Genomic DNA, 23,572 nt, shown 5'->3' with positions numbered 1-23,572 from the left:
AGAGACCATTGGGCGCCACGTCAAAAGGTAATGATCACCGCAGGGCGGCGATCACGTGGATGGCATCACGCCAAGACCATAGCATCAGTGATGCCACCCCGTTCATGTGAGGACATGGCCTCACAGGCAGGGCCTGGAGTCAGTGACTTTAGGAGGGATGTCTAATACTAGGACTAGAAGCAATAGGTATAAGAACAGGATAGATCTCGTTATTACACTTATTATAGCTAACTTTTCACTAGTTCATCTCTTATATAAATTAATACTAGTTATTTTATCTTAGAATTAATTATATTTACTTATTTATTAAATTACCAGAACTCTTTTTCTAATAGAGTATTTAGCAGTTGTATAGCACTATAGCGTACCTATCTCGCTTTAACCTATCTAAGATCGAGACCTATTCGCCACTCTGATATAGCCTTTAAGGAAGCTACTTAAAAAAGCCAATGTTTAAATAACTTTCTTATAGCATTATTTTACTATCATTCTATAAAAAAAATGAGATATTTTTTTATTAGGATAAATATTCTCAAAATAGAGGGCTGGCCTGAGACTCACACGGATCGATCTATCATTTACGAGAGCCGAGGTAGGATTGCATTCTTTGAACTTCGCAATCTTTCTACAATAATCTTTTGCACTACTTCTACCGACCTGTATTACTTGCAGCGGATAATGTGATCCTTTTCATCCTTCGGTCCGGCCAGCACAGAGGATGGGTGCATAGTCATGCTAGCAGTCAGAGCCAGTACACCTTCTGGCCATGGCCCTTTGATTTCGCGTATCCAAACCAAGCGAAACAAATCTCATGATGAGAAAGACGGTTTACGGGCTCCATTGCCCCAGCAATATGGGATGGAAGACTCCATGTCGGTTGACATTGCACAAGTACATGCAGGTCATTACATCAAGTTAGAGGCACCGGACCAGGATGATTCCTTGCATACAATGATGCAGGGATTAGTGGGACTCTTAGCCAGAGACGTCGTGTTGTCGATAGGCCAACATCTGGCCATCTATCAGCTTGTATTTCTCTGTGACACTTGTTGTTCACTAGGCCACAGTCAAGCCGTGGAGGCCAGTCTCCGCGTCAAACCTAGACTAGGACAGCAACAGACCCACATTACATACACCGGCCCAAGAAAAATAGCCCTACGGCCCGAGTAATGCCATATCCACAACCCGTGTTCACTAGCGTTTACCTTTGATCAGGACACTACAAAGATGTCCTCCAAGGCTACAGAACAGCCAACAGTCAACTTTAGCCGACACGCTCCACTAATCGCACTCGCCACACACGCAGCTCACCGATCAGAAGCCCCGGCGCTTCGTCGGATGGCTACTTCATCCCGTCTAGCCTTTCGCTTGCTTCTCACTGCCACTGCCGCACCCTCGACGCACAACGTGTCTCATGGCCGCTTTTCGGGCGATATATCGGAGCATCCAAAAGCCACTGACCGCGAAGGCGGCTCAAGTAAGTAAGGGAGGAGGAAACGCCCAGCCGCAATAGCTAAACTCAAGCTGGCTCTTCTCGAATCACGTTCCTCGCCCCCTCGGCGTTATGACCCGTCTCCGTCGCACTGCTCACTACTGCTACTGCATCTGCATATGTACATACATATAGTACGAGGAAAAATGAGAAGGCCGAGGCGAGGCGGAGCCCACCTGCAAGGCTGACGGCTGTCCCACATGCAGCAGCCCAAATATACAGCCTTCATATCACATGTCCATGTCCGTCAGCCAAAGTCCCGAGGCTCACCCCTTGTCATGCAGCAAGGCGCCGTCGCGGGTTGCCTTGTTTATCTCAGCTGTCCTGCACACAGGCGTACTCCTACAGCCTTGTTCTTTTTCTTTTGTTTGCTGCCAAGGCCACACCCACGTGGTGCCTCGAGGTGTGCGGTGCAGTACAACGAGCGTGGTGATAGGCTGGGACTGTGGGGTTTGCGTTTGTGGCTTGCCCAGGTACGTTTGTAGCAGCAACAAAAGGGAGAGTCATTCAAGACGCGTTGGAAATGGTATGAGTGGTATCATTTGTTGCAGAATGTTATGTATTGTACGTAAGTCCTCGTAAGGGCTATACTGTCTTTTGTGCTTCAGATAGCTGGGCAAGAATCGTAATCAGCGTGAATATCAAGAGCTTGCTGGGTTGGATGTTCCTGTTGATTTCCGTGCTGTGACGAATGTACAAGTGTATACACAGGCAATCTCGATTATTTCAGCGGACTATACAAAGTGGACATGCATAGCCAGGCGTCAGGAGCAGAGGCTGTTATACCCTGTACTGATTATTGATGAAGAGACCAAACGACATATACCGCAATCAACAATTTCAATGGGTATTGCTCAACCAACTAACAAGGCTTTTTTCTTGCATTGACAACTCCAACTATCCCGTCTCGCTATTACCCGTAACAGCACTCTCCAACTGCTTCAGCGCAGCACGATACGCCTTCTTCTTTCCGTCCGCCGTAACGGTACTCTCCTTCCACTCCATGCGCCTAACCCTCTTATTTCCGCGCTTGATAGCGTCGCCCTTGGCGACCTGCTTGAGGAACCAAGCTGCCTCTGTGCGGGTAAACAGGGTCCAGGCGTTTCCAGGTTTCCCCGCGCGGGCGGTACGGCCCACGCGGTGGACGTAGCTCGTGATGCTCGTGGGCAAGTCGTAGTTGATGACGTGTGTGATGTCTGGGATGTCCAGGCCGCGAGACGCGGCGTCCGAGGCAATCAGGATTTTGATTGCGCCGGAGCTGAAGGCTTTGAGCAGTTTGCGGGATGCGTCTGCTGTTAGCGCGCGGGTCATTGTTTTCATGTGGTGCTTGAAGGTGGGCATGAGAACGCTTAGCAGATGCGATAGTCGAGATGCGCTCTCGGTGCTCTTTGTAAAGATCAAAACGCGGCCTGGTTGTTGCGAGACTGATGCTTGGTTGGCGTTGCCGGAGTCCGAGTCAGAGTCAGGGTCTGACGATGAATCTGAAGACGAGTCTGACGAGGATGAATCCGAGGACGAGTCTGCTTCTTGCTGCTTTTCGGTGAAGACATAGTTGAGTAGCACGTACACTAGGTGCAAAGGCTTGTTGGAGCCATCGCCTACGTGCACGGCAAACTCGTCGAGTCGTGACGGCAGCTCGAAAGCGTTGTCTTCATTTTCGAGTGGTTGCTGCTCCACGCTCGCGTCTTGTACAACAACCAGCTTTGGGCGCTTTAGTCTCAAAGTGCCGAGTTTGGTGAGATCCTTCTCCATGGTCGCCGAAAGCACTACTTTCGTAAGCTGTCTTCGTGCTGGTAATGCCACCGACCAAGTAGAGTTGGCATCGCGTTCCCGTGTACCAATTCGTTCGCGAGCATTCATAAACTCAGTTGGAGTTTCACCGTGGATGGCGTCCATTAGCACGTTGGCCCAGCCCTGGAAATCTTGGTTCAACAGCTGGTCAGCTTCGTCAATGACAAGCCATCTGACGGCATTGAGCAGAAAACCTGTCGTATGTTCAATGTGCTCGACAAGTCGACCTGGTGTACATATGAGAATGTCTACGCCCGAGTCGTACTGCGGGACATGGCCCAGAGGCATGCTCCTCAAATCGTCGTATATTCCTCTTCCTTTCATAAAACCTGTCTGGTGCTGCTGTGATGCCTTTTCCTTCAGCTCTTCCGCCCTCTTTGGGTCATACTGCGCCCTCATCTTGACGAGTTGCTTCTGCTCGGTAGCGAATGCTACATTGCCCAATGCCGTTCCTACTTTGACCCTTGTGCCAGCGCATAGCTCCTCGGCGACCTGGAGAGCCTGGTTGACCAGCTGTCGGCTTGGAACGACTATGATCGCGGAGAGTATGGGCACAGCTCGGTCACGGAGTGCTTCAATAATAGGCAGTAGGTAGGCCAACGTCTTGCCGGATCCTGTTTTTGCCGAGACACATATGTCGCCGAGATGCTGGTCAAAGCCAGGGTGTAGCATTGGCAGCAATGCAGTTTGCACGGCCAAAGCGTCCTTGAAGCCTTGCTTTTCTAGTTTCTTCACATATATCGGATCAACGCCTAGCTCCGCAAATGGGACTGTCTTGGACGCCTCGACCGTGGTTGGCTGGGCGAGCCATGTGGGTAGGGTAGAGAAGGTGGGCTCGTATATAGGCTCGGGAACGGGTGCCGGCTGTGGCATGGGCTCCAGATCGTGGAGCTCCTCTTGCTCCTCGTCTTTTGGCATCTCGTTGTCTTCATTTTGCTGGCTCTTTGCCTCGGCTAGCTTCGAGGCCTTTTCGAACTTGGAAAGAATGTTCTTGTGCTTCTTCGAAACTTCATCGTTCTCGTCGTTTGCGTTGTCGGCGTCGCGCTTCCTCTTTTTAGGTTTCTTGATAGACTTTGGGGTATCTTCTGTAGAATTCTCTTCTATATGGGTAGAAATCGAAGAGGCGACAGGCTCGGTAGCGGTATGAACAGGACTGGAGGCTTCTGCGCCCTCGGTGTGTACCTCAGCGGGCGAAGGCTGCTTTTGGGGCGCAGGCGCAGGCGGCGCGAATCGTTTGAACAGAGGGCCAGGCATCGCGTGCGGTATTCAATGCGATTCTAGGGTAGACAAAATCCAAGCAATGGCCTGAAAGCTTCGCGACGCTTTGCGACTGTTGGCGTCGAAGAAGTCGGCAGGAATTCTGGACCCTCGAAATTTGGTCGGAGGTCCGCGACGCCAAACGCCGACAGTGACGCGCCTGCGCTTGTCAACCTCGACACCGGCGACTGCGACAGGAGCAATTCCCCTTGGTCTCCGCCCCCAATGCTTTAGTGAGCTGTCATGTATTCTCTCCTTGACTGGAATCGAGGAGTCTGTCCTCGCATACCACCATCATGCCGTACAACATCGCGTTCGTCCCCAATGCCCCCAATGCCCCCTTGCCGACTAACACCCAGCAGCATGGTCAGCGACAACTTCTATCCCCAGCCCGGTATGAACAGCGCCCAGAGGTGGTGAGCCGTCTTCTCATATCTTGCAGGAGGAGTGGAGAGTCACATGTACCAACTCTCAAGCGTAAGCGTCCTCGACCCGGTAGCCTGTCGTGTCTCCTGAACAAGACCAGAAACTCATCGACCGCGGACATAAAGTCATAGTCATTACACACGCCTATGCCGGCCGAAAGGGCGTACGCTACCTGACCAATGGGCTCAAGGTCTACTACGTTCCCTTCTTGGTCATCTACCGCGAAACGACCTTTCCCACCGTCTTCTCCTTCTTCCCTATCTTCCGCAACATTGTCATCCGCGAGCGCATTGAGATTGTCCATGGGCACGCCAGTCTCAGCAGCCTGTGTCACGAGGCCATCCTGCATGCACGTACAATGGGATTGAGAACCGTCTTTACAGATCACAGTCTGTTTGGCTTTGCAGATGCTGGGAGTATTCTCACCAACAAGCTGCTCAAGTTCACTCTGAGCGACGTTGATCATGTCATCTGTGTCAGCCATACTTGGTACGTCTTCACTCTGCATTATCGTCATCTGCTAACCAACAGCAGTAAGGAGAACACTGTCCTCAGAGCCTCACTAGACCCTCTCATGGTTTCGGTAATCCCCAACGCAGTCGTCGCTGAGAACTTCCGCCCTCTTTCGCATAACTCGCAAGATACAGTGCAGCACAGGGCGCCCGGGCCTCGGCAGCCCATGGATCCAGACGAAATCATTACCGTGATTGTCATCCAGCGACTCTACTACAACAAAGGCACCGACTTGTTAGTAGCCGCCATCCCTCATATCATTGCAGCAAACCCAAATGTCCGTTTCATAATTGCTGGTAATGGGCCAAAGGCCATTGATCTCGAGCAGATGATTGAGCGGAATGTTCTACAGGACAAAGTTCTCATGATTGGCCCTGTCCGTCACGAGGAAGTCCGCGACGTCATGGTACGCGGCCACATCTACCTCTGTCCATCTTTGACCGAGGCGTTTGGTACGGTCATTGTAGAAGCCGCATCCTGCGGTCTCTATGTCGTAGCCACAAGAGTCGGTGGTATCCCTGAAGTTTTGCCCACGCACATGGTAGAATTCGCAGCGCCAGAAGAGGATGAGCTTGTCGAAGCGACTGGACGTGCGATCGCCAAATTACGGGCTGGAAAAGTCAGGACGGAGCTGTTCCACAATCAGGTCAAGCAAATGTACTCTTGGACCGACATTGCCCAACGAACAGAAAGGGTATACGACGGCATCAGTGGCGTCATCAGCCACAGCGAATTCTACCAGGGCGCTGGAGCAGCTGGAGCATGGAGTGCCACCAGAGGTCGAGCTGGAGTGCAAAGCTTTGCACTCATCGAGCGCTTAAAGAGATATTTCGGGTGCGGAATCTGGGCTGGCAAGCTCTTCTGCATTTGTGTCATTGTCGACTATCTAATTTTCCTCGTGTTGGAAACTTTTGCACCCAGGTCAAGAATCGATATCTGCAAGGATTGGCCCAAGAAGCCGATTCAGCCAAAACCAGAGCTCAGCAGGCGATACGGGGATAACACGGACGAGGAAACAGGAATAATGAGAAAAAGGAGCACCAGGTATCGCAAGCAGAAAAGAGATGTGCTGGAAGATAGTTGATCAATGCGGGTAGAACTGGAGACCAAGGCTAATGAAGAGACGTAAATGGTATAAAAAGGGTTTTTGGTATTGAAATATTACGATTACTGTCGCCTACTCATGGGCTGGACAGAGAATCGCGACGAAAGTAATGCTATCTACGTAAGCCCGTAGGCTATATGCCATACCGGAACGCTGAACCGGTACTCCCCCAAACGCCGGTAAATGCTGCTGTACAAGAAAGGAGGAAGAGAAAAAAAGAGGAGAACAGAAAAAAGTCTTCGCTTAAGCGTAAAACCAGTATTCCGCACTGTACTCGACAGTAAAGCTACCCTCAATGCCCTCACATGTCTTGGGCGCCGAGCCTCCAGCAGTGTGGACCCGGTAAACCTCCTTGTACGCCCACTGCTTGTCGTCGCCGACGGTAGCATTGAGCTTGAGCCACGGGACACTGCCGAGTTCGTTTTTGCCGAGGGCAGCGGCCTTGGGCGCAGGGCTTTTTGCGTTGACGGCGCACTCGACACGGCCGTAGTCGGCATTCTCCGTCTGGAGATTGAACAGAGGCACGCCGGCAGCCGTAAACTGGTGGTGGCCCGACAGGCGGTTGTCGGCCTCGGGCGACGTGGGGATGGCGTAGTTGAGCGCGAGCGTCGTCACCTGAGCGAGCACATCGGTGTTGAGGCGGGCAGCATCACACGTAGCGTTGAAGAGCGAGGCAATTGCACCCGTGGCCTTGGGGACCTCCATTGCCGATGCAGACGCGCACGTGTAGTTCTGGGTTCCACGGCCAATGGCAATGTGGCGGAGGGAAAGGCCCTCAGCGGGGCTACCGAGCGGTGTTGGTGCTGACGATACTGTTAGTGGTTGTTTTATTTTGGAGTCTTGCATGGAGGTGGTTTACTCACCAATAGGAAGCTTCACATTGGACAAGTCGCAGAGGGAATCTGTCTTTCGCAGCTGCTCCCACACGCCAGCGGGCAGGTTCTGGCGGGGGATGAGCGCTGCTATCGAATCCATGTGTTGTGTTGGAGCAGCCAGCAGAGCGCTAGGCGCAAGTGCCAAGATGAGGCTGAGCGGGGCCGTGAAGAGCATTTTGAGTGGTCGACTTGGGGGCGAAGATGGATTATTGTGTTGTGTTATGGTGTTTGTGTATGTGTGTAACAGACGATCTTCTGAAGCCGCGACGGTAAATCCAAAAGTTATATACCGCGACTGTCCCCGGATTGGAAATAGAACAAAGCGGACTGCTTGATGATTTCTGTTTCTCGGAATAGACGTGGGTGTTTGTCGTTGTGTGGCGCTGATGATGCTGACGGTTTTTCTAGTAATAGATTGCTTTTCTTTTTCCTCCCTCCGGGGGATGATGCGTAATAAGAGTCCGAGAATGGAAAAATAATAACCGGATCCAGCAGGGAAAGCAGGGCGTAAAAAACCCGAGAATAAAAAGGGCGAGTGCTGACGAGACGGACACACTGACTAGCAGGCGTTTCTTTTTTGTCTGTATGTGTGGAAGAGAGGAGGAAGTGTGTGTGGGTGTAGTAGGAGTAGTAGTAGTAGGGAGGGTAGAAACGAAACAACTCTCAACCGGCCTTCCTATATACACAAAAGGCACCCAGGCGACACGACACAAGCCAGCGTTGTTTTCTGTGCATGCTTCCTGCTCCAATCCCCCCTAGCACAGCGCGTAGTAGTCGGGTACCCACTCTCGCGCAAGGCTTGCAACCCAGTAGTTTAGCACGACAGGCCCATGGCCCGTTGACGTTTACCGCCCTGTCCCACACCCGCCGCCCCGCCTCGGGTAAAGCAACCTGGGAAGAAAGGGAAGAAGAAAAAAAGACCCCAAATATAGCCGGCTGGGGCTCCATTGGCTCAGAGGCCTCGAGACCGGGCGGCTGCGGGCCCGTGCGCTGCATGCTGGGCAGATGGGGTTTGCGAGTTGGTGGAGCCGCCCAAAGCCTCGACGGACGGCCGCTAGTCTGCTTTGGGTGTTGGCGCGAACGCCTGAGGGAGGGGGGCGGGGGGAACGTGGGCTATTTTGGGGGAGGAGGATGCATCTTGAAATGTCGACATCAGATGATCCTGTGGGCTGGTCTAGCAGTATGTAGGCAAGTTGCAGAAGAAGCTTGTTGAACGATGCTGATGCTGATGCTGATGCTGAGGAACCAAAATGGTGGTGGTGAATGCTGACTTTCAAGTAAGCCTGATGCTGCAATCCTCACCTACGTACAGACAGACATACAGAAGAAAGCTCTAGTAACACAAAGCTCCCGTCTGACAACAGCAATTACTTGCAGCGTGAAAGAAAAAAACCGGGAATAGCGGCACACACGAGGAACGTGACCATATCTAGTATCCAGCCCAGCACTGGAAGATCACTAGGTGGAGAACCCTCACATCTCACCCCCTTCCATGCCCTCTTGCGCCATACATTACAACAAATCCAACCACCACTGCTACTCCCACGTATCCACCACCCGCAGAGCCGCCCGTACCACCACGCTACCTAGTCAAGCACAATCACAAAAACAACCCACTCGCCCATGTTCCCCACCAACAGCTCAGCTAGTCTCGCAGCCACATGTATACTAAACCACAAGTAGAAGGTCGCAAAGACTCCAAAAAAGCGCCACACACACACACCTGAGAAATTGAAAAGCGCCTTAATATAGCCCGGCAGAGTGGGGAAGCAAACAAGATTGCAAGCTAATACATCCTACCTGGGCTAAGCGCGGGCTTGCCTGCAGCCAATCAGATGTGAGTGGGGGGAGGGGGGCGGGCGCCTGGATAACAGGGTCCGTAGACGCGCCGGGGCTAGCTGGATCTGGGCATGTTTACGTATGGATCCTAGTACGTAAGGTGTAGGTGTATATGTGTATGTAATGCATGTGTCTATGTATGTATGTATGTATGTGTGTAGGTAGATGGGTGGGTGGGGGGATACCTTGGCCTGTTCTTGTACTTTGACTAGCCTTCCTGGTACCACATGCATACATACACACATTTACGCCTTGATGTACAGTCCATACTTACCCGCTGGCTCTTACCCCAGTGTCACTCACTCATTCACACATATGTACACTACGTAGTTAGCTAGCTAGCTACCTAAGGACTAGGCATCTCGGTAAAACGGCATTCTCTCTCTTTTTTTTTCCGTCGGTTCTTGGTCTTGGTCTTGGTCCGTATACATACATACACATATATGTGCGGGGTGAGGGTATAGCAAAGCAAAAAAAATAAAAAAAAATATGGAGATACGTACAGTACAAGCGGTAAGCAAGTAGTCCAACACATGTTTTTGAGAAAAAGAAAAAATTTCGGCATACAGTAGAAGCAGAAGCAGAAGTGAAGAAAAATGGTACCACTTTTTTTCTTGCTTTCTTGTTGTTCTAGATTGTTTCCATGGCCGCGCTGCCTCTAGCTAGCGGCTATTTGTGTGCGTGTGTGTGGGGAGGAAAGGGAAGGAAGCAAATGAGCAGAGTGGATATTGGGCGAGTGGGGTGGGTGTTTTCGCAACAACATGGGGGCCCATGACGCCTTGTTAGTTATTTATCCAGTAGCCGTGTTTGGAACCAAAAAGGGAAAAACGAGTTCCTACACCTGCTGAGAAGGCTTGGGATTGGTCTTGGATGTTGCATTTCGCAGCTTTGACTGGTTCCTCGATTCTACACCACCACACCCACCACATCCACACGTACTTTTTTTTTTCCTGCTCTTGGACCAGGCTAGCGAAAGGAAATGAACTGTGCAAGGGTGTGTATCGAGAGCGAAAAAAACACGCCAGCTGGAACAAGTGCACCAGGTCAATATGCAAAAACGATTCGTCGCGTGTTTAGCGCCTCCCAAGCATTCAAGGCGAGACCAGCCGCCGGCAAGGCAAGATACCGACGCGCTGTGCTGCGCTGCCAATACGCGAATACGGTATAGTACGTACGTACAAAGGCAAGGAAGACAGGAAACTGACATGTGGTATCACGGCATTCATGGTTGCCGTGACACTCCAATGGCTACTGGAATGACTTAGTCCTACTCTTTGACGCCGTTCTTTTCTCTTTCCATGTGATAATGCCAATCCAAGCAAACGGACTAGTCACATTCTGCAATCCACGTCGACAAGAAAAGGGAAATTGAAGGCAAAGGGACTTGGTATCTGATTGAAATTACCAGGCGCCTATGTGCGCGACCGAAATGCACTTGACTCCATTGCTTGGATAGCACATGCTCCATCCTGATGAAAACTAATATAGTACACTTTCGCACAAACCTCTTCTGCCCCCTCCTCTCTCGTCCTATCATGGCTTGCTCTCGTCGGCCTTGTGCCATGAAGTTGTATCTTTGACCCCAGGAACACTGGGCCCTGCTGCGACAACCGCTGCACTAGCACCCGCCTCGGCACTGAATAGGAAATAGAATACCATGAAATGTAACGCCAGCAGATACCCAGCAAACACGTTTCTGCTTGTGCGTGTCTGGAGTACGAATTTGGTGACGCGTAATATCATGCGCTCAAAGATGGACATGCGCTTCATGGCTCTTGCACTTTCCCGACCCCTGAAGGCGGCAAAGGGGCTGATACTGGATTCGTATGCTGAGCGATACTTTGTATCCACTGCTGAAGGCCCTCCGTCTCCAATGTTAATGGCAGAGGGGTTAGGATTTGCAGCCAGGCTCGATGCGCTCGATGCTATACCCCGGTTGACTGCGTTGTAGCTGCTCACATACCGTGTCTTTTCGTAGAGATCCAGATTATCCTTCTGCAGCGCACCAATCTCACTCCGCAGAGAAGATATTGTCTGATAGCTTTTCTGAAGCTCGGCTTCGAGTTCAGAGTTGCGCTTCTTGAAGCGGTCCCTTTGTGCCGTCACCATGGGCAGGATACCCGAGCCTCCAGGCTCACCGCCGCCACCTGCGCGAAGGGATGCAAGCGTCGGAGCCTGTGATGAATTGTCGAAACCTGAGATGATGGAAGATGTTGGTGACGAGCGGCCTTTTCGACCGCCAAACGAGGATTGTGGGAATCGCGAGACATAGGTGCCCGCGACTGACATGCCCGAGGGGTCAAAGGCATTTGTAGCCTCTTGCTGAATCTTTTCCAGATCAGCCTCTAGAGTTTCGTTGAGTTGTCGTGACTTCTCCAACTCCATATTCGTGTTTGACAGCTCCTCTTGAAGCGCCTCCAGCCTGCTCTGGAGATCCTGGTGCGACACACGCATGACTGTAAGTTCGTTGCTGAGCTTCTTGTTGCGAGCAAGGAGGAGTTGCTCCAATGTCTCTCCCTTGCCTTTGCCGGATCCACCGTTCTGTGAAAGCGCAATCTCGGTGGCTTCGTCATCGTCGTCGCCGGTTGCGAATTCAATGGACTACTGCATGTTAGCGTGCATCCATAAGCTATCCTTTACGAGGCGCACCTTTAACACTTCAAGCTCTTGCTTCACGTTCTCGTAGTCGCTCCACTTCTGCACCTTCTCGCGGAGCGCTTCCTTCTCGCTCTTCAAAGATTTGATCTCCCGTTCCAAACTGCGCATCTCCGTCTCCAGGCGCGTCCTGTCCGAGTCCTTTTCAAAGCGCGCATTTTCAAGCTTCCGCAAGAGCGACGAGTTCTCGGATCGCAAGCGGAGGAAGGCAGGGTCGTCTTCGACTGCGACCTGTTGAGCCGGCGCAGATGCAGACTGAGCCAATTCTAGACGCAGTTGCTCGTTTCGCGCTGTAATCTCGGCCAGACGGTGGCTGGTTCGCTCAAGTTCCGAGCTGACAATCTCAAGCTCCGCAGCTGTGGCGCCACGACCCCCCTCTTCTTCAGCTGCTTCACCCTGACCCAGTCGCTGCGAGACTTCGTAACTGGCCTTGAGCTCTTTCAGCAAGCGCTCCTGGTTTTCGACCTTTTCTTCCAAAGCCTTTTCCTTGGATTCCCAGTTGTCCTGCTTCTCCGTCAGGACAGCCGACCATGACGCCTCGACCTCCTTGATCTTGCTGTCGCGGCTATCCTCAAGAGCCTTGCGTGCCGTGCGCTCCTCTTGCAGCTTCTTTTCTGATTCATCGAGTTGTGATGTGAGGCTGGCTACGGTCTTTTGCAAGCGCTCGTTCTCAGACGTGAGTTTTGGCACAAGCTCCTCGGACGTTACGAGGGAGTCGACGGAGGCTTCGAGCAGAGGATACGGGTCGGGTGCCTCCGAAAGCGGCGAGTAGACCTGGAAGAAGGCAGCCTGGACGGTCTTGGACTGATTGGATATGAGGTCAATGAAGTTTTGGTATGCTATCAATCTTGGCTTAGCCCAACTCGACTCGGTGTGTCGCCAGGTGCTTACACTTCAAGAGGCCTTTGATGTCATTGAGTTTGCTTGCGTCGTCGAGTTTTCTAAAGTCTTTTGTCTTTTGCGCAAGGTCTTTTCGCTGTGTAAGTGTGTCTCTTTGGTGCGTCACGAGATCCGAGGCGACGGTGTCGAGCTGGGGGATGAGTGAAGTAAGATCGATATCTGGCGCGCCGTCAGTCCAACACGCACACATATGCACACACGGGAGATGCTGTGCTAGGCAGTCGTACTTCTCCATGCGCCGATGGCAGTCTGAAACTTGTTGCCTTCCTCGGGGGTGTCTTGGGCGGCAGGCGCTTGCTCGCTGGTGTCTGGTGGTGTGCCGATGGTCTGCTCCATATCAATGCCGCCCTCCATGGCTGGACGTGTAGATGATGCCGTGCCGTGCCGTGCAGCGCAGCGCTCCGCCCCGAGTTGGTCGTCTATCCGGCTGGGAATGTTGCTGAGTCGTCGTGGGGGCGCGTGGAGGATCGCACAGGTGGAGTGGGTTACGTACGCAGCAGCAGCAGCTCCATTGAGGGCGCGGAAGGTGCGGCGTTAGGCGGCCCTAATTGGTGGGCGGCACGCAGCGCAGCAGGAGAGCTCGCCAGGCAGCGCCATGACATGATGATGCCAATCCACCCACCATGCGCGCCTCCTACACATCGCGGCTGTAGCCAGTCATGGCGCGTGTGATGCTCGACAACCATGGCAAATCCATCCTCCCCGTCACAGCCCGCCTGGCGACCGCCCCCGCAACATGGCCCCTACATGCTCCGCAAGCTGGTCGCCAACCTGCCATTGTCCGCTGATGGCGACTCCGACAATGTCCGCATAACGTGCGTCGAAGTATCGGGTTTGTATCGCCAGTCCTCTGCTGCCGCCCGGCTGATTCCTGACGTGTGCAGACGGCAATCTCTACGTCGGCACCTCTGCCGCCGAGATCCTTCACTTTGTCCTCCTGCCACCCGAGTCCGACGACGCTTCAGATGAGCCCACGGCCATTATCGCCTCACGACTGGAGCCGCCGCACAACGATGCCAATGGCCCCGGTGTCCAGCAGATCCTGCTGCTTCCCAACATCAACAAGGCCTGCGTACTCTGCAACAACACCCTCTCGCTGTACTCGCTCCCCGAGCTGAGCCCTGACTCCACCTTCAAGCCAATAGGATGCCTTTGGGTCGGAGGGGTTGACTTGAACCAGGATGTGTATGCGTCGCCTGAAGATGGCGTCGTCGTCGTCATCGGGCTGAAGAAGCGACTGCGCCTGGTGCAGATATCCGAGAACTCTCCCCCGAAAGCCCTCAAAGCGATCGAGTATGGAGGCTGCTTGGTTTCGGTGCGCCGCGACACTTTCTCATGCGCTGCCGATGCGCACTCCTACGCGCTCTTGGATGTCGTCCATCAGCAAAAGATTGGTCTTTTTCCAATATCATCTCTGGACCCAGACGCTGGCGATGTTGGTGGAGCTGCTGAGCATCTTGCGACCGTGCCGAATGCGCCTTCGAGAAGCATATCCTCTGCAAGCCCGCATCCACGTCCAGACGAGCGGCACGGCCACTCAAGGAGCACAAGTCTGAATGTCTTAGGCTTGGGCGCTCCTTCGTCTCGGACTGCAAGCCCACGTCCTCCACCACACCGATATGGTTTCGATGTGCCAGAGTCATTGTCTCGTGACATGTCGCCAGTCCCAACACGACCCTCGGCAGGCGACGGATCGGAAAGAGCATCTAGCCACCCTCGTGGCGGCGCAACTTCGCCTGACAAACCTCTACCTCACCCCCCACAAGATGCCGTGCCCCAGGAAGAGCCACCCCTACCGCAACCACCGCCGTTTGTTCCCCTAAAACCTCATGTTGCATCACCAAATCCAAACGAGTTTCTGCTCACAGTGGGTACCACGCCTTCTGATCAAGGTGTTGGTATGTTTGTAAATCTTGATGGAGATATGTGTCGAGGCAGCATTCAGTTCAGCAGTTATCCTGACGCCATTGTTGTAGACGGATCGGGAATGGATTTGTCCACATCCATGAGTGCAAACATGGACGCCGAAGAGGGGTACGTGTTGGCTGTTGTGCATCGAGAACATGAGGGTAACCTGGCCTATGGTGTTGAGATTCAACGGTGGGATGTGGACCCAAGTGATGGTGAAGTCGAAAAACATTGGCTAAACTTTGGCCCATTGGGCATCCAAGGAGACAATAGCGGCTCTCATATTTCGGTTCCAATCGGCATGCGTACTGTGGTTCAACCCTACGACTTGGTTATCCGAGAAGTAGGCGCAAAGCTTACCGTACAGCCATTGCTACTTGAGTCTAAAAGTGCTTTAGAAGGGACTGCCGAAAGACCAAAGGCCGATACAAAGGCTGATCGGGACTTCGTCGAGCGGCTGTCTAAACTGCAGTCGCAGACTGTTGTTTGGGCTGGAGATCAGATTTGGTGGGCAGTACGCAACCCCTTAGTGACTCGTTTAGATGCTCGAATCGAAGAGGCCCAATACGCCACTCACGGGGAAAAGACACGCATACAACCAAACCGAGCATTGTTGGAGACCATACTCGGCGACATACGTGGGCAGGAGCCACGCAACGAGTCTGAGTATCTCAGTCTCATCTACGTCCGCCAAAAGGCCTCGCTCATGCTTTTCATGGACGTAGTTCTACGCACAAAGACAAACATTATCATATTCGAAAATGAAAAGCGCATCACCGAGCAGGCGCTCATCGAGGGCGAGATGGACCCGCGAGTGGTCCTGAGTCTAATGCCAATTCTCAACAAGGAAGTTGTTCAAGGATCAGAGGGCATACAAATATATGGCGGGATCACAACACTGGTAGAACAGTTCCTACACCAGGTTGATTTCTCTTCTATATCCACCAACGTCAGTGGGCCATTTGGAGACAACCTGCTGCATTTCGTAAAGCGCTATCTTCAATTCTGGAAGAGGCGGAAAGGAATGGCGAGTGTGACGAATGACCCTTATGTGTTCAAGACTATTGATGCAGCACTGCTGCATATCCTTCTGCTCTTGGACCAAGGAACTTCCAAAGGAACCTCGAGCCCAGGGACCCACCGAGCCGAGCTTTACGAACTTGTCGATAGAGAAGTTGAGTGTTTTGACAGAGCAGTCGAGTTGCTCGAGCAATTCAAGCGTCTCTTCGTTCTCAGTCGACTATATCAAGGCAATTGTAAAGCTTCTGTCAAGGCATCAAAGGTGCTCGCGACCTGGCGGCGTATCGTGGAAGGCGAAGAAGACAAGGGTGGTGAACTCATAGATGGCGAGCTAAAAGTTCGAGAATACCTGGGCAAGATTAGAGATCAGAGCCTGGTAGAAGAATACGGCGCGTGGCTCGCAAACCGGAATCCCAAGCTGGGTGTTCAAGTGTTCGCGGACGACCAGAGTAGGGTTAAATTTGACCCTGCGCGAGCTGTTGCTTTACTGAGGGAGAAGGCACCGGGTGCTGTGAAGGAGTACCTCGAGTATCTCGTATTTGGAAGCAAGAAAGTATGTCAAGCGGTCATTCGTTGCTGATATTCACTAACATTGCTTGTAGCATCCACAATACGTGAACGAGCTGATTGCTTTCTATCTTGATACAGTCATCACCGAACTTGAGAGGAATCAAGAGTCGCGCGCCACGCTGACGCAAAGTTACGAGACGTACCGTATCCTAGAGCCACCCAAGCCTACCTACTACTCATTCATAAGCGATAATGCTTTGGATGTAGAGTGGTGGCATGCCAGACTCCGCTTGCTTCAATTACTCGGCGAGACATCGTCATACGACGTCGATGCAGTGTTATCACGTCTGCAACCTTACGAACAAGAGCTTGTCTCTGAAATGATCATTTTGAATGGTCGGCAGGAAAGACACGAAGAAGCATTGAAGTTACTCACGCATGGACTGGGTGACTACAACACGGCTATAAACTACTGTCTCTATGGCTACTCTTCCATCCACCGCCCGGTAACAATTGGCGCTCCACCTGTTTCGCGCAACCAGATACCCACGCGGGCCGAGCAATCTCGCATGTTCGGCTTCCTCTTGCAGGAGTTCTTGAAGATTGAAGACCTCTCTCAGCGTGTCGAACGTACAAGTGAGCTTCTTGAGCGCTTCGGAGGCTGGCTCGATGTCGCTGATGTGTTGGCCATTGTGCCCGACGAATGGTCGGTTGGTGCGTTTTCTGGGTTCTTGATACAGGCTTTACGCAAGTTGGTTAGAGACAAGGCAGAGAGTGAGATCCTGAGGGCGCTCAGTGATGCTCAGAACAGCCAAATGAGCAGTGAATTGGTCGAAAAGCGTGACGAGCTAGGCGCTACATTTGAGAGGGTTGCTTAGGCCGGGATGTACGTACATGCGTATTAAGAGCACAAGTGAATTGATCATATGTAGCAAATTCAAGCCACCATAGTCATGCTACTCACCTACAAAGCCTGTATTTAAACAATATGTGTGGCATTCTAGAGCAAAATTTCAAGACGTGCTCATGTGCTGTGCTGAGCTCACGCGTGCTTCACCAGGTCTTGGCATTTGCACCCGAAGGCACGAGCAGCAATCGAGTAAAAGCACCCGACGCTTCAAACGCCAGCCACAGCTGGGCCCGAAACAAACTCACTTCAACCTCATACCATCATTCCTGTTTTCACAAACATCCAATCACGCCCACAATGCAGCGCCGCATGGTAAGCAAAGCACAATTTTTCACGTCGTGTTCGGCTCAGTGGCGCTAACGCGGCGGCGGTGGGCAGCTCACCAAAGACGATGAGGCCTCAGCGCAGAGCGAGGACCTAGAGGTGCGCCGCGAGGATCAAGAGAAGATCAACCGGTTCAGCTCTCTACACCAAAAAGAAGAGATGCTTGAAGAAGAACTGCGGGCAAAGATTGTACGGCTCACGAAATCGCTATTTGTATCACCTTGCCAAATTTTCTGACTTGCACCACTGACAAACGTGTACACATATACAGAAGGAGAAGGAGGATCTTGAAGAAATCTCTGGCGAACTCGAACTCGTGGATGAGGAAGAGAAAGTACCGTGAGTAGCCGCCCCATATTCGACGCAACGATCATTTTATGTTGAAGTTTATGACGAACTGGTTTGCTCACGTTAAACAGATACAAGATCGGCGACTGCTTTGTGTCGTTGCCGCAGCCCCAGGTCCTCGAGCTCCTGGGCTCATCGACAGAGACGCTGGAAGCCGAGGTGGACTCGCTCAAGACGAAGCTGGAGGGCATCCAGGAAGAGATGGGAGAGCTCAAGAAGGCCCTATACGGACGCTTTGGCCGCAGCATCAACCTGGAGACTTGAATCATGTTCATTCATTCAATCCATGCCCTATATGTCTTCCGGGGCACTCCGAACTCCGACACATGTGTGTGTGTATGTGCAAAGAAATCAGCAGTAAAGGAAAAAAAAAGAAGAAGAAGAAAAGAAAAATAATATACGCCCGCTACACAATTACCACCGAATCACGCGTTGTCCACGAACATGTTCGTCCTGCCCGCTCGACGCCTCAGAAGGTACATTTGTCCCATTATGCGACGTCAGTGTCGACGGCGTCCGCGACACAGCCTTTTCAATCGGATCGGCACTATTCTTCTCCGCTTCAGAACAGTCTTGGACGTCTTTTTCAAGTTCTCTCAATCGCGTGGCACGCGAGCTCTCGATCCGGGCTACGCTTTACCGTCAGCAAAAGCAAAGTCAGACTTTCCATAGGCACTACCATGATAACAAAGTCAAGTAAGTAAAAACATACTGCGATTTCTCGAGCTCTGGCGACTCCGCGAACTAGATCGACTTTTCGATGTGAAACTCCGTACGAGCGCGACCGGCGAGGCAATCGCTTCGTGTCCAGGACCCAAGCCTTGCTGTTCCAGGGAATAACTTCGTTCCAGATCGGCGCTCTCCATCTTTTCTGATACTTAACAATACCCAACTTGTTTTATAAACAACCATGTGACTCGTAACACGCGCGCACGCACATCTCCAAAAGGACCTTGTAACAAGACGAGCCAGAAAAAAAACAGAATCAAAGAAAAAAAATAAGAGCAGGACTGTTTCCAGGTATAATACGGAACCTCCGGGCACAATGACGGAAATTCCGAACACTATGATGCCAAGCTCCAAAACATGGGCTGGGGTGGTTGTTGGGGTTAGTGAGAGAGAGTGGGGACTTTTGCTTATAACCCCGCCTGCTTCTAGTTAAGCTTCCGAGGTATATATACGCTGGGACCCGAGGTGGCCGATGTGGTTTCAATGATTCAGTAATGACTGCATGAGCATGCAGCCTAGTGCTATACAGTAAAGAGACAGACAGAGACACAGAGACAGAGGAAGCGGTGAGGTCCCACCCTCATATATGTATGCTCATGGCGGCTAGAAAACCCCACCTCCTGCTTGCATGCCTCCATGGGTGTAAAGCGTTCGTCGTAGTGCGCGCGTGAGTAATAGAAACATGGAACATCACTGCTTGCGTGACTCCAGGGGTACAATTGCACATTTCCCATAGGCTAGCCAAGAACAGATCATACCGTCTGGATGTTGAGGGGAGAGGGGGGGGGGTGCTGCATGAGAAGGTGGCAGTCAGTCCGAGAACGTGCATTACGAATGCCGATTCCGAAGTCTGAAGCCCGAAGTCGGCATATGCGTTGAAGACGGAGATCCCGAGAATCCAAACAACTGGGGCCATGTGAGTAGAATGGGCTGTTTTTCCGGCAGCATGAGGCTGATAGTTGGTGTAGTGGAAGAAGGTTTTCGCTCTCTTCGTTGCCATCATGAGTGGTACGTAACCAAGTCCATTTCACCGTCTTCCACCAGCTAAGCGTACCTAGTCATGAACAGCACCATCAACTCTAGTATAATAGGTGGAGCTGCAGGCCCTATATCGCGCCATTTCAACGAGCACAACCAATATCTGCTCATCCTTCCTACATCCATGTACCTAATTGGCTATGCTTGCGGGCCGCTGGTCTGGGGCCCTCTTTCCGAGACTCATGGCCGCAAAGGGACCATGATATGGTCTTTTGCTATCCTGGCAATATTCTGCATTGCGTCTGCTGTTGCGCCCAACTTTGGTGCACTGGTCGTCTTCAGGTTCCTGGTTGGCGTAGGAGGAAGCTGTGCAATCAGTGTTGTGGGTGGTGTCTGCGCAGATGTTTATCACGATCCAAAGTCCCGGGGAAGGGCTGTGGCGGCGTATATGGTGAGTCTTTGCGTTTCGAACTGTACGTGCTCCATCCTAATCATGCAGCAAAGGTTGCGACGACTTTAGGTCCTATCATGGGACCTCCGGTAGCCGGCTTCATCTCCGTGGTCTCCTGGAGCTGGGCTTTCTGGGTTGGAGCCATCTTCGCGGGAGCTACTTGGCCCCTCTTTTACTTCTTGGAGGAAACATATGGCCCGGTAATCTTGAAGCGCCGCGCTGAGCGACTGCGCAAGGAGACGGGTGATGATAGCATTGTTGCGCCAATCGAGCTGGAGAAGAGGGACCTGAACCACGTTCTCACGGTCGTCTTGACAAGGCCACTGCGCATGATAATCTTCGAGCCACTCGTACTCTTCACATGTCTGTACTTGAGCTACGGATGTAAGTCAGCCATGCACGTACTTGATGAACTCACAACTAATGCCAACGTCAGATGCCATATTTTACATGTTCTTGCAATCCTTCCCCATAATCTTCGGAGGGATCTATGGCTTCAATCCTGGAGAAACGGGCCTGGTCTTCCTATCTATTGGTGTCGGATCTCTAATCTCCGCCGCCATTTACCTCTACTGGGACTCGTACCTAGAACGCGCGCAACATCTTGGGCGTCCCTGGTCCCAACGAGAAGAGATGCGTCGTCTTCCACTGGCATGCATTGCCGGCCCCTTTTTCGTCATCAGTGCTTTCTGGCTAGGCTGGTCGGTAAGAAAGGACATACATTGGATAGTGCCTGTGCTTGCTGTGGTACCTTTTGGCATTGGATATCTGTGCATTTTCATTGCTCTCCTCAACTATCTCGTCGACGCTTACGATATCTTTGCTGCTTCTGCCATGGCGGCTGCGTCTCTGTCTCGGTCAATATTTGGTGCGGCACTGCCGTTCGCAGCGAAGCCAATGTATAAGACCATGGGAGTGGCGTGGGCGACAAGCCTGTTGGGCTTTTTTTCGTTGGCACTGTGTGTTGTGTCGTTTGTATTTGTCCAGTGGGGTGATAAAATGAGAAGCAAGAGTAAGTTTTGTCAGTATTTGAAGCAAAAGAAGGAGAAGGAGCAAGAGGAGAGAGAAAGAGAGGCCAGGTTGGAGCAGAGTAATATCAAGGGGAAAGAAGACGTGTGATGGTGCATTTTTTGGGTGATTCTGGTGAACTGTGGCTGGCGGTCAAAAGCTAAGCATTACAAAATCGTGAGGCGTTGGTTTGGTTGAAGAAATATCGTGAGGCCATGTACATAATTACGGCTTGATGTGGTAAAGACCCCTGTACAGGGAAATGCCAGGGGTGGAATAGGCAGAATGAAATATCGCAGCAGGCAAGTGTCAGCAGCCGAGTTGCATATGCACGGAAAGAACCTCCAAGGAATACTGCCAGATCAGGGCCATACTTAGTGGGGCGGAATCTGCGGGGTAGCGTATCGATGATAACGTCACCTTTGAGCATGCAGTGATCCTGCATTTGCACACTGTTCCTCTCCCACCAAAAGCCGCTGCAGACAAGATGAGAAGAATGTTCGAACATCAGCCGGACAAGGGCGGCGCGAGAGAGAGTGCAAAGGCCAAGATACAGCTGCCATTTGCACAACCAGCGGCCAAACCACCATCACACGACTTGCCAGCTTCCCCAAATATTACATCTTCGAGCGGTGATCCGTACACGGCGGCGCGCGAAGCTCTCGATCGGGATGGCTTCGTCGTTCTCTCGGCCTCTCTCTTCCCTTCATTCGACTTGGAAGCCCTTCGAGCCGCTGCCTCACGAATCACCGAGGCCACGCGATCAGGCAAGTGGCCGTACATGCGTACTTTGCCCAAGCAGTTCCCGCCGTGGCCACAAGATCCCTCGGACGGCATATGGGGCGTGCAGCATTTGCTTCATCCGTCCAACCCAGACCACGTCATATTTGCAAAGTCGTATTTTGACCGCGAATTGCTCAAATACGTCGCGGCATTGATAGGATGCGGACAAGACGACCTGACTATGGAACTGTATAACATGCTGGTACGGCCTGACAAGGACTTTAGTCTGCGGTGGCATAGGGATGATATCGCTGCGACAGCCACTGCAGAGGAAGAAATGGAGCGGTTGCAGAAGCCAGGCCACCACGCTCAATGGAACCTTGCACTGTACGATGATAGTAGTCTTGTACTCGTCCCCGGATCGCACAAACGCGCACGTACAGATACTGAGCGCAACGCGGATCCATACGAACCGAACATGCCCGATCAGATTACCATGAAGCTCAAGGCGGGCGAGGTGGCTTTTTACAACAACAACATTTTTCACCGCGGCGTCTATGATTGTACCAAGGAGAGAATGACACTACACGGTAGTATTGGGACTACATTGTCGGGCAGTCAACGAGCGAGGAATGTGTTGCAACATGGCGTGGGGAAGTGGGCCAAGGAATACGACTTTGAGGGATTTGAGCCCGACGTGGCCAAACTAGCAATGAAGATGCGAGACAACCTGGTAGAGATGGGCAAGAAGAGTGGCGAGGTTGGCTTCTTTTCCAAGGATGAATGAGGCTACAGGCACTGCTGGTTTCCCTGGACTACCGGCTTCTCGGGGCTTGCCCAGCCGCCACGAGTAGGTGAGCTGAGAGTGGGTCTCTTTTTTTCTTCTTTACTATTAGTAGCATATAATTGCTCAGTACATGGCTATAATATGAACGGGGAAGCATGCAAAACGCTCCACGTGGAATGTCAGTGTTGTTTGTTTGCAATATCGGCAGAAGGGGCGGGACTACTCGACATAACAAGTACCGCCGAGCCACCAGGCACCCATGACGAAGCAGCGGGCCCATATAGTCGCACTGAGCGCCCTCATATCCAGCTATAACACGTGTTACCGACGTTCTGGCCCAGCCCTGTTTTGTTTCAAATCAGCCCAACATGGCACCTATGCACTTTGCTCCTTGTTTGCTTGTACGTAAGTATAAGTAATCAAACACAGCGGGTTTGCCGATGCGCGCGCGCGCCGCCGCCGCCGACTCCCTGTGCAAATCTTTCTTACTATATATAAAGCATTCTAGAACACGTCCCTGTTCTCCTCCATGCAGGCTGCACCCAAGTATAGCATAATGGCATTTGCAACACATAGTACAAAGCTGCGTTTTTCACATGAAAGACTGACGTTGGTGCTGGTCAAAGCCGCACCTTGTTCCATGCGGCCCTATAGCAAGTAGGAGAGAGCCCCCCTTCCATCCGAAACATGCATGTTTCCGGTTAACAGTGCCAATTCAATGCGAAAACAGGCTTTGGCCCATTACGTACATATGGATATAGAGTAGTTGGTGGTAGTGGTAGTAAGAGTCGGCGGGCGTCGTATCATGAAACAAACAACTCAACTCACACCAAGGAACTTGTCAGCATTCCTCGTCGCGGGCACCCGCGCATCGCGTGCTCGGCGCTGTCTATCTGTTCATGATCTACATGGTAACTACGTAGTTGTCCTACTAACTACGTACTAGTATACTACACCGCCGCCGCCACCGCCACCGCCGGTGGTGTGTAGCCCCCGTTCCCGGCAACCGTCTTTGTTGAACAA

The 23,572-nt window shown here is 52.0% G+C and overlaps 8 protein-coding genes across 8 annotated transcripts; 4 read left to right on the top strand and 4 right to left on the bottom strand.

Annotated features, from left to right (window-relative positions):
- Window positions 1-2,373: 2,373 nt before the first annotated feature.
- On the bottom strand, window positions 2,374-4,537 carry SETTUDRAFT_137979 (uncharacterized protein; the record flags this gene model as incomplete). The annotated part of the gene is made up of 1 exon (XM_008029584.1): window positions 2,374-4,537. One exon carries the CDS (start codon window positions 4,535-4,537, stop codon window positions 2,390-2,392), a length of 2,148 nt encoding a protein of 715 aa, XP_008027775.1. The 3' UTR covers window positions 2,374-2,389.
- A 299-nt stretch (window positions 4,538-4,836) lies between these two features.
- On the top strand, window positions 4,837-6,563 carry SETTUDRAFT_20870 (glycosyltransferase family 4 protein; the record flags this gene model as incomplete). Its single annotated transcript, XM_008028753.1, has 5 exons — window positions 4,837-4,853; window positions 4,903-4,934; window positions 4,983-5,017; window positions 5,067-5,455; window positions 5,501-6,563. The coding sequence occupies 5 exons, from the start codon at window positions 4,837-4,839 to the stop codon at window positions 6,561-6,563; spliced, it is 1,536 nt and encodes a 511-aa protein (XP_008026944.1).
- A 264-nt stretch (window positions 6,564-6,827) lies between these two features.
- Window positions 6,828-7,634, bottom strand: SETTUDRAFT_90671 (uncharacterized protein; the record flags this gene model as incomplete). Its single annotated transcript, XM_008029583.1, has 2 exons — window positions 6,828-7,387; window positions 7,448-7,634. 2 exons carry the CDS (start codon window positions 7,632-7,634, stop codon window positions 6,828-6,830), a joined length of 747 nt encoding a protein of 248 aa, XP_008027774.1.
- A 3,077-nt stretch (window positions 7,635-10,711) lies between these two features.
- On the bottom strand, window positions 10,712-13,207 carry SETTUDRAFT_137970 (uncharacterized protein; the record flags this gene model as incomplete). The annotated part of the gene is made up of 4 exons (XM_008029582.1): window positions 10,712-11,899; window positions 11,948-12,792; window positions 12,845-13,012; window positions 13,081-13,207. 4 exons carry the CDS (start codon window positions 13,205-13,207, stop codon window positions 10,832-10,834), a joined length of 2,208 nt encoding a protein of 735 aa, XP_008027773.1. The 3' UTR covers window positions 10,712-10,831.
- Window positions 13,208-13,573: 366 nt separating this feature from the next.
- On the top strand, window positions 13,574-18,245 carry SETTUDRAFT_118161 (uncharacterized protein). The gene is made up of 7 exons (XM_008029581.1): window positions 13,574-13,685; window positions 13,738-16,334; window positions 16,384-17,042; window positions 17,384-17,513; window positions 17,580-17,714; window positions 17,797-17,864; window positions 17,945-18,245. Exons 1-7 carry the CDS (start codon window positions 13,601-13,603, stop codon window positions 18,135-18,137), a joined length of 3,867 nt encoding a protein of 1,288 aa, XP_008027772.1. The 5' UTR covers window positions 13,574-13,600; the 3' UTR covers window positions 18,138-18,245.
- A 42-nt stretch (window positions 18,246-18,287) lies between these two features.
- SETTUDRAFT_20865 (uncharacterized protein) lies at window positions 18,288-18,739 on the bottom strand (the record flags this gene model as incomplete). Its single annotated transcript, XM_008028752.1, has 2 exons — window positions 18,288-18,502; window positions 18,586-18,739. The coding sequence occupies 2 exons, from the start codon at window positions 18,737-18,739 to the stop codon at window positions 18,288-18,290; spliced, it is 369 nt and encodes a 122-aa protein (XP_008026943.1).
- Window positions 18,740-19,284: 545 nt separating this feature from the next.
- SETTUDRAFT_154920 (uncharacterized protein) lies at window positions 19,285-21,150 on the top strand (the record flags this gene model as incomplete). The annotated part of the gene is made up of 6 exons (XM_008029580.1): window positions 19,285-19,315; window positions 19,484-19,518; window positions 19,571-19,610; window positions 19,661-20,031; window positions 20,085-20,415; window positions 20,468-21,150. 6 exons carry the CDS (start codon window positions 19,285-19,287, stop codon window positions 21,148-21,150), a joined length of 1,491 nt encoding a protein of 496 aa, XP_008027771.1.
- Window positions 21,151-21,526: 376 nt separating this feature from the next.
- Window positions 21,527-22,795, top strand: SETTUDRAFT_172247 (uncharacterized protein; the record flags this gene model as incomplete). Its single annotated transcript, XM_008029579.1, has 2 exons — window positions 21,527-21,575; window positions 21,615-22,795. 2 exons carry the CDS (start codon window positions 21,527-21,529, stop codon window positions 22,547-22,549), a joined length of 984 nt encoding a protein of 327 aa, XP_008027770.1. The 3' UTR covers window positions 22,550-22,795.
- Between the last annotated feature and the right edge of the window lie 777 nt (window positions 22,796-23,572).

This window comes from Exserohilum turcica (genome assembly GCF_000359705.1).
Source record: "Exserohilum turcica Et28A unplaced genomic scaffold SETTUscaffold_3, whole genome shotgun sequence".
NCBI classification, from domain to species: Eukaryota; Fungi; Ascomycota; class Dothideomycetes; order Pleosporales; family Pleosporaceae; genus Exserohilum; species Exserohilum turcicum.
This window is presented reverse-complemented; position numbering and strand designations above follow the sequence as displayed.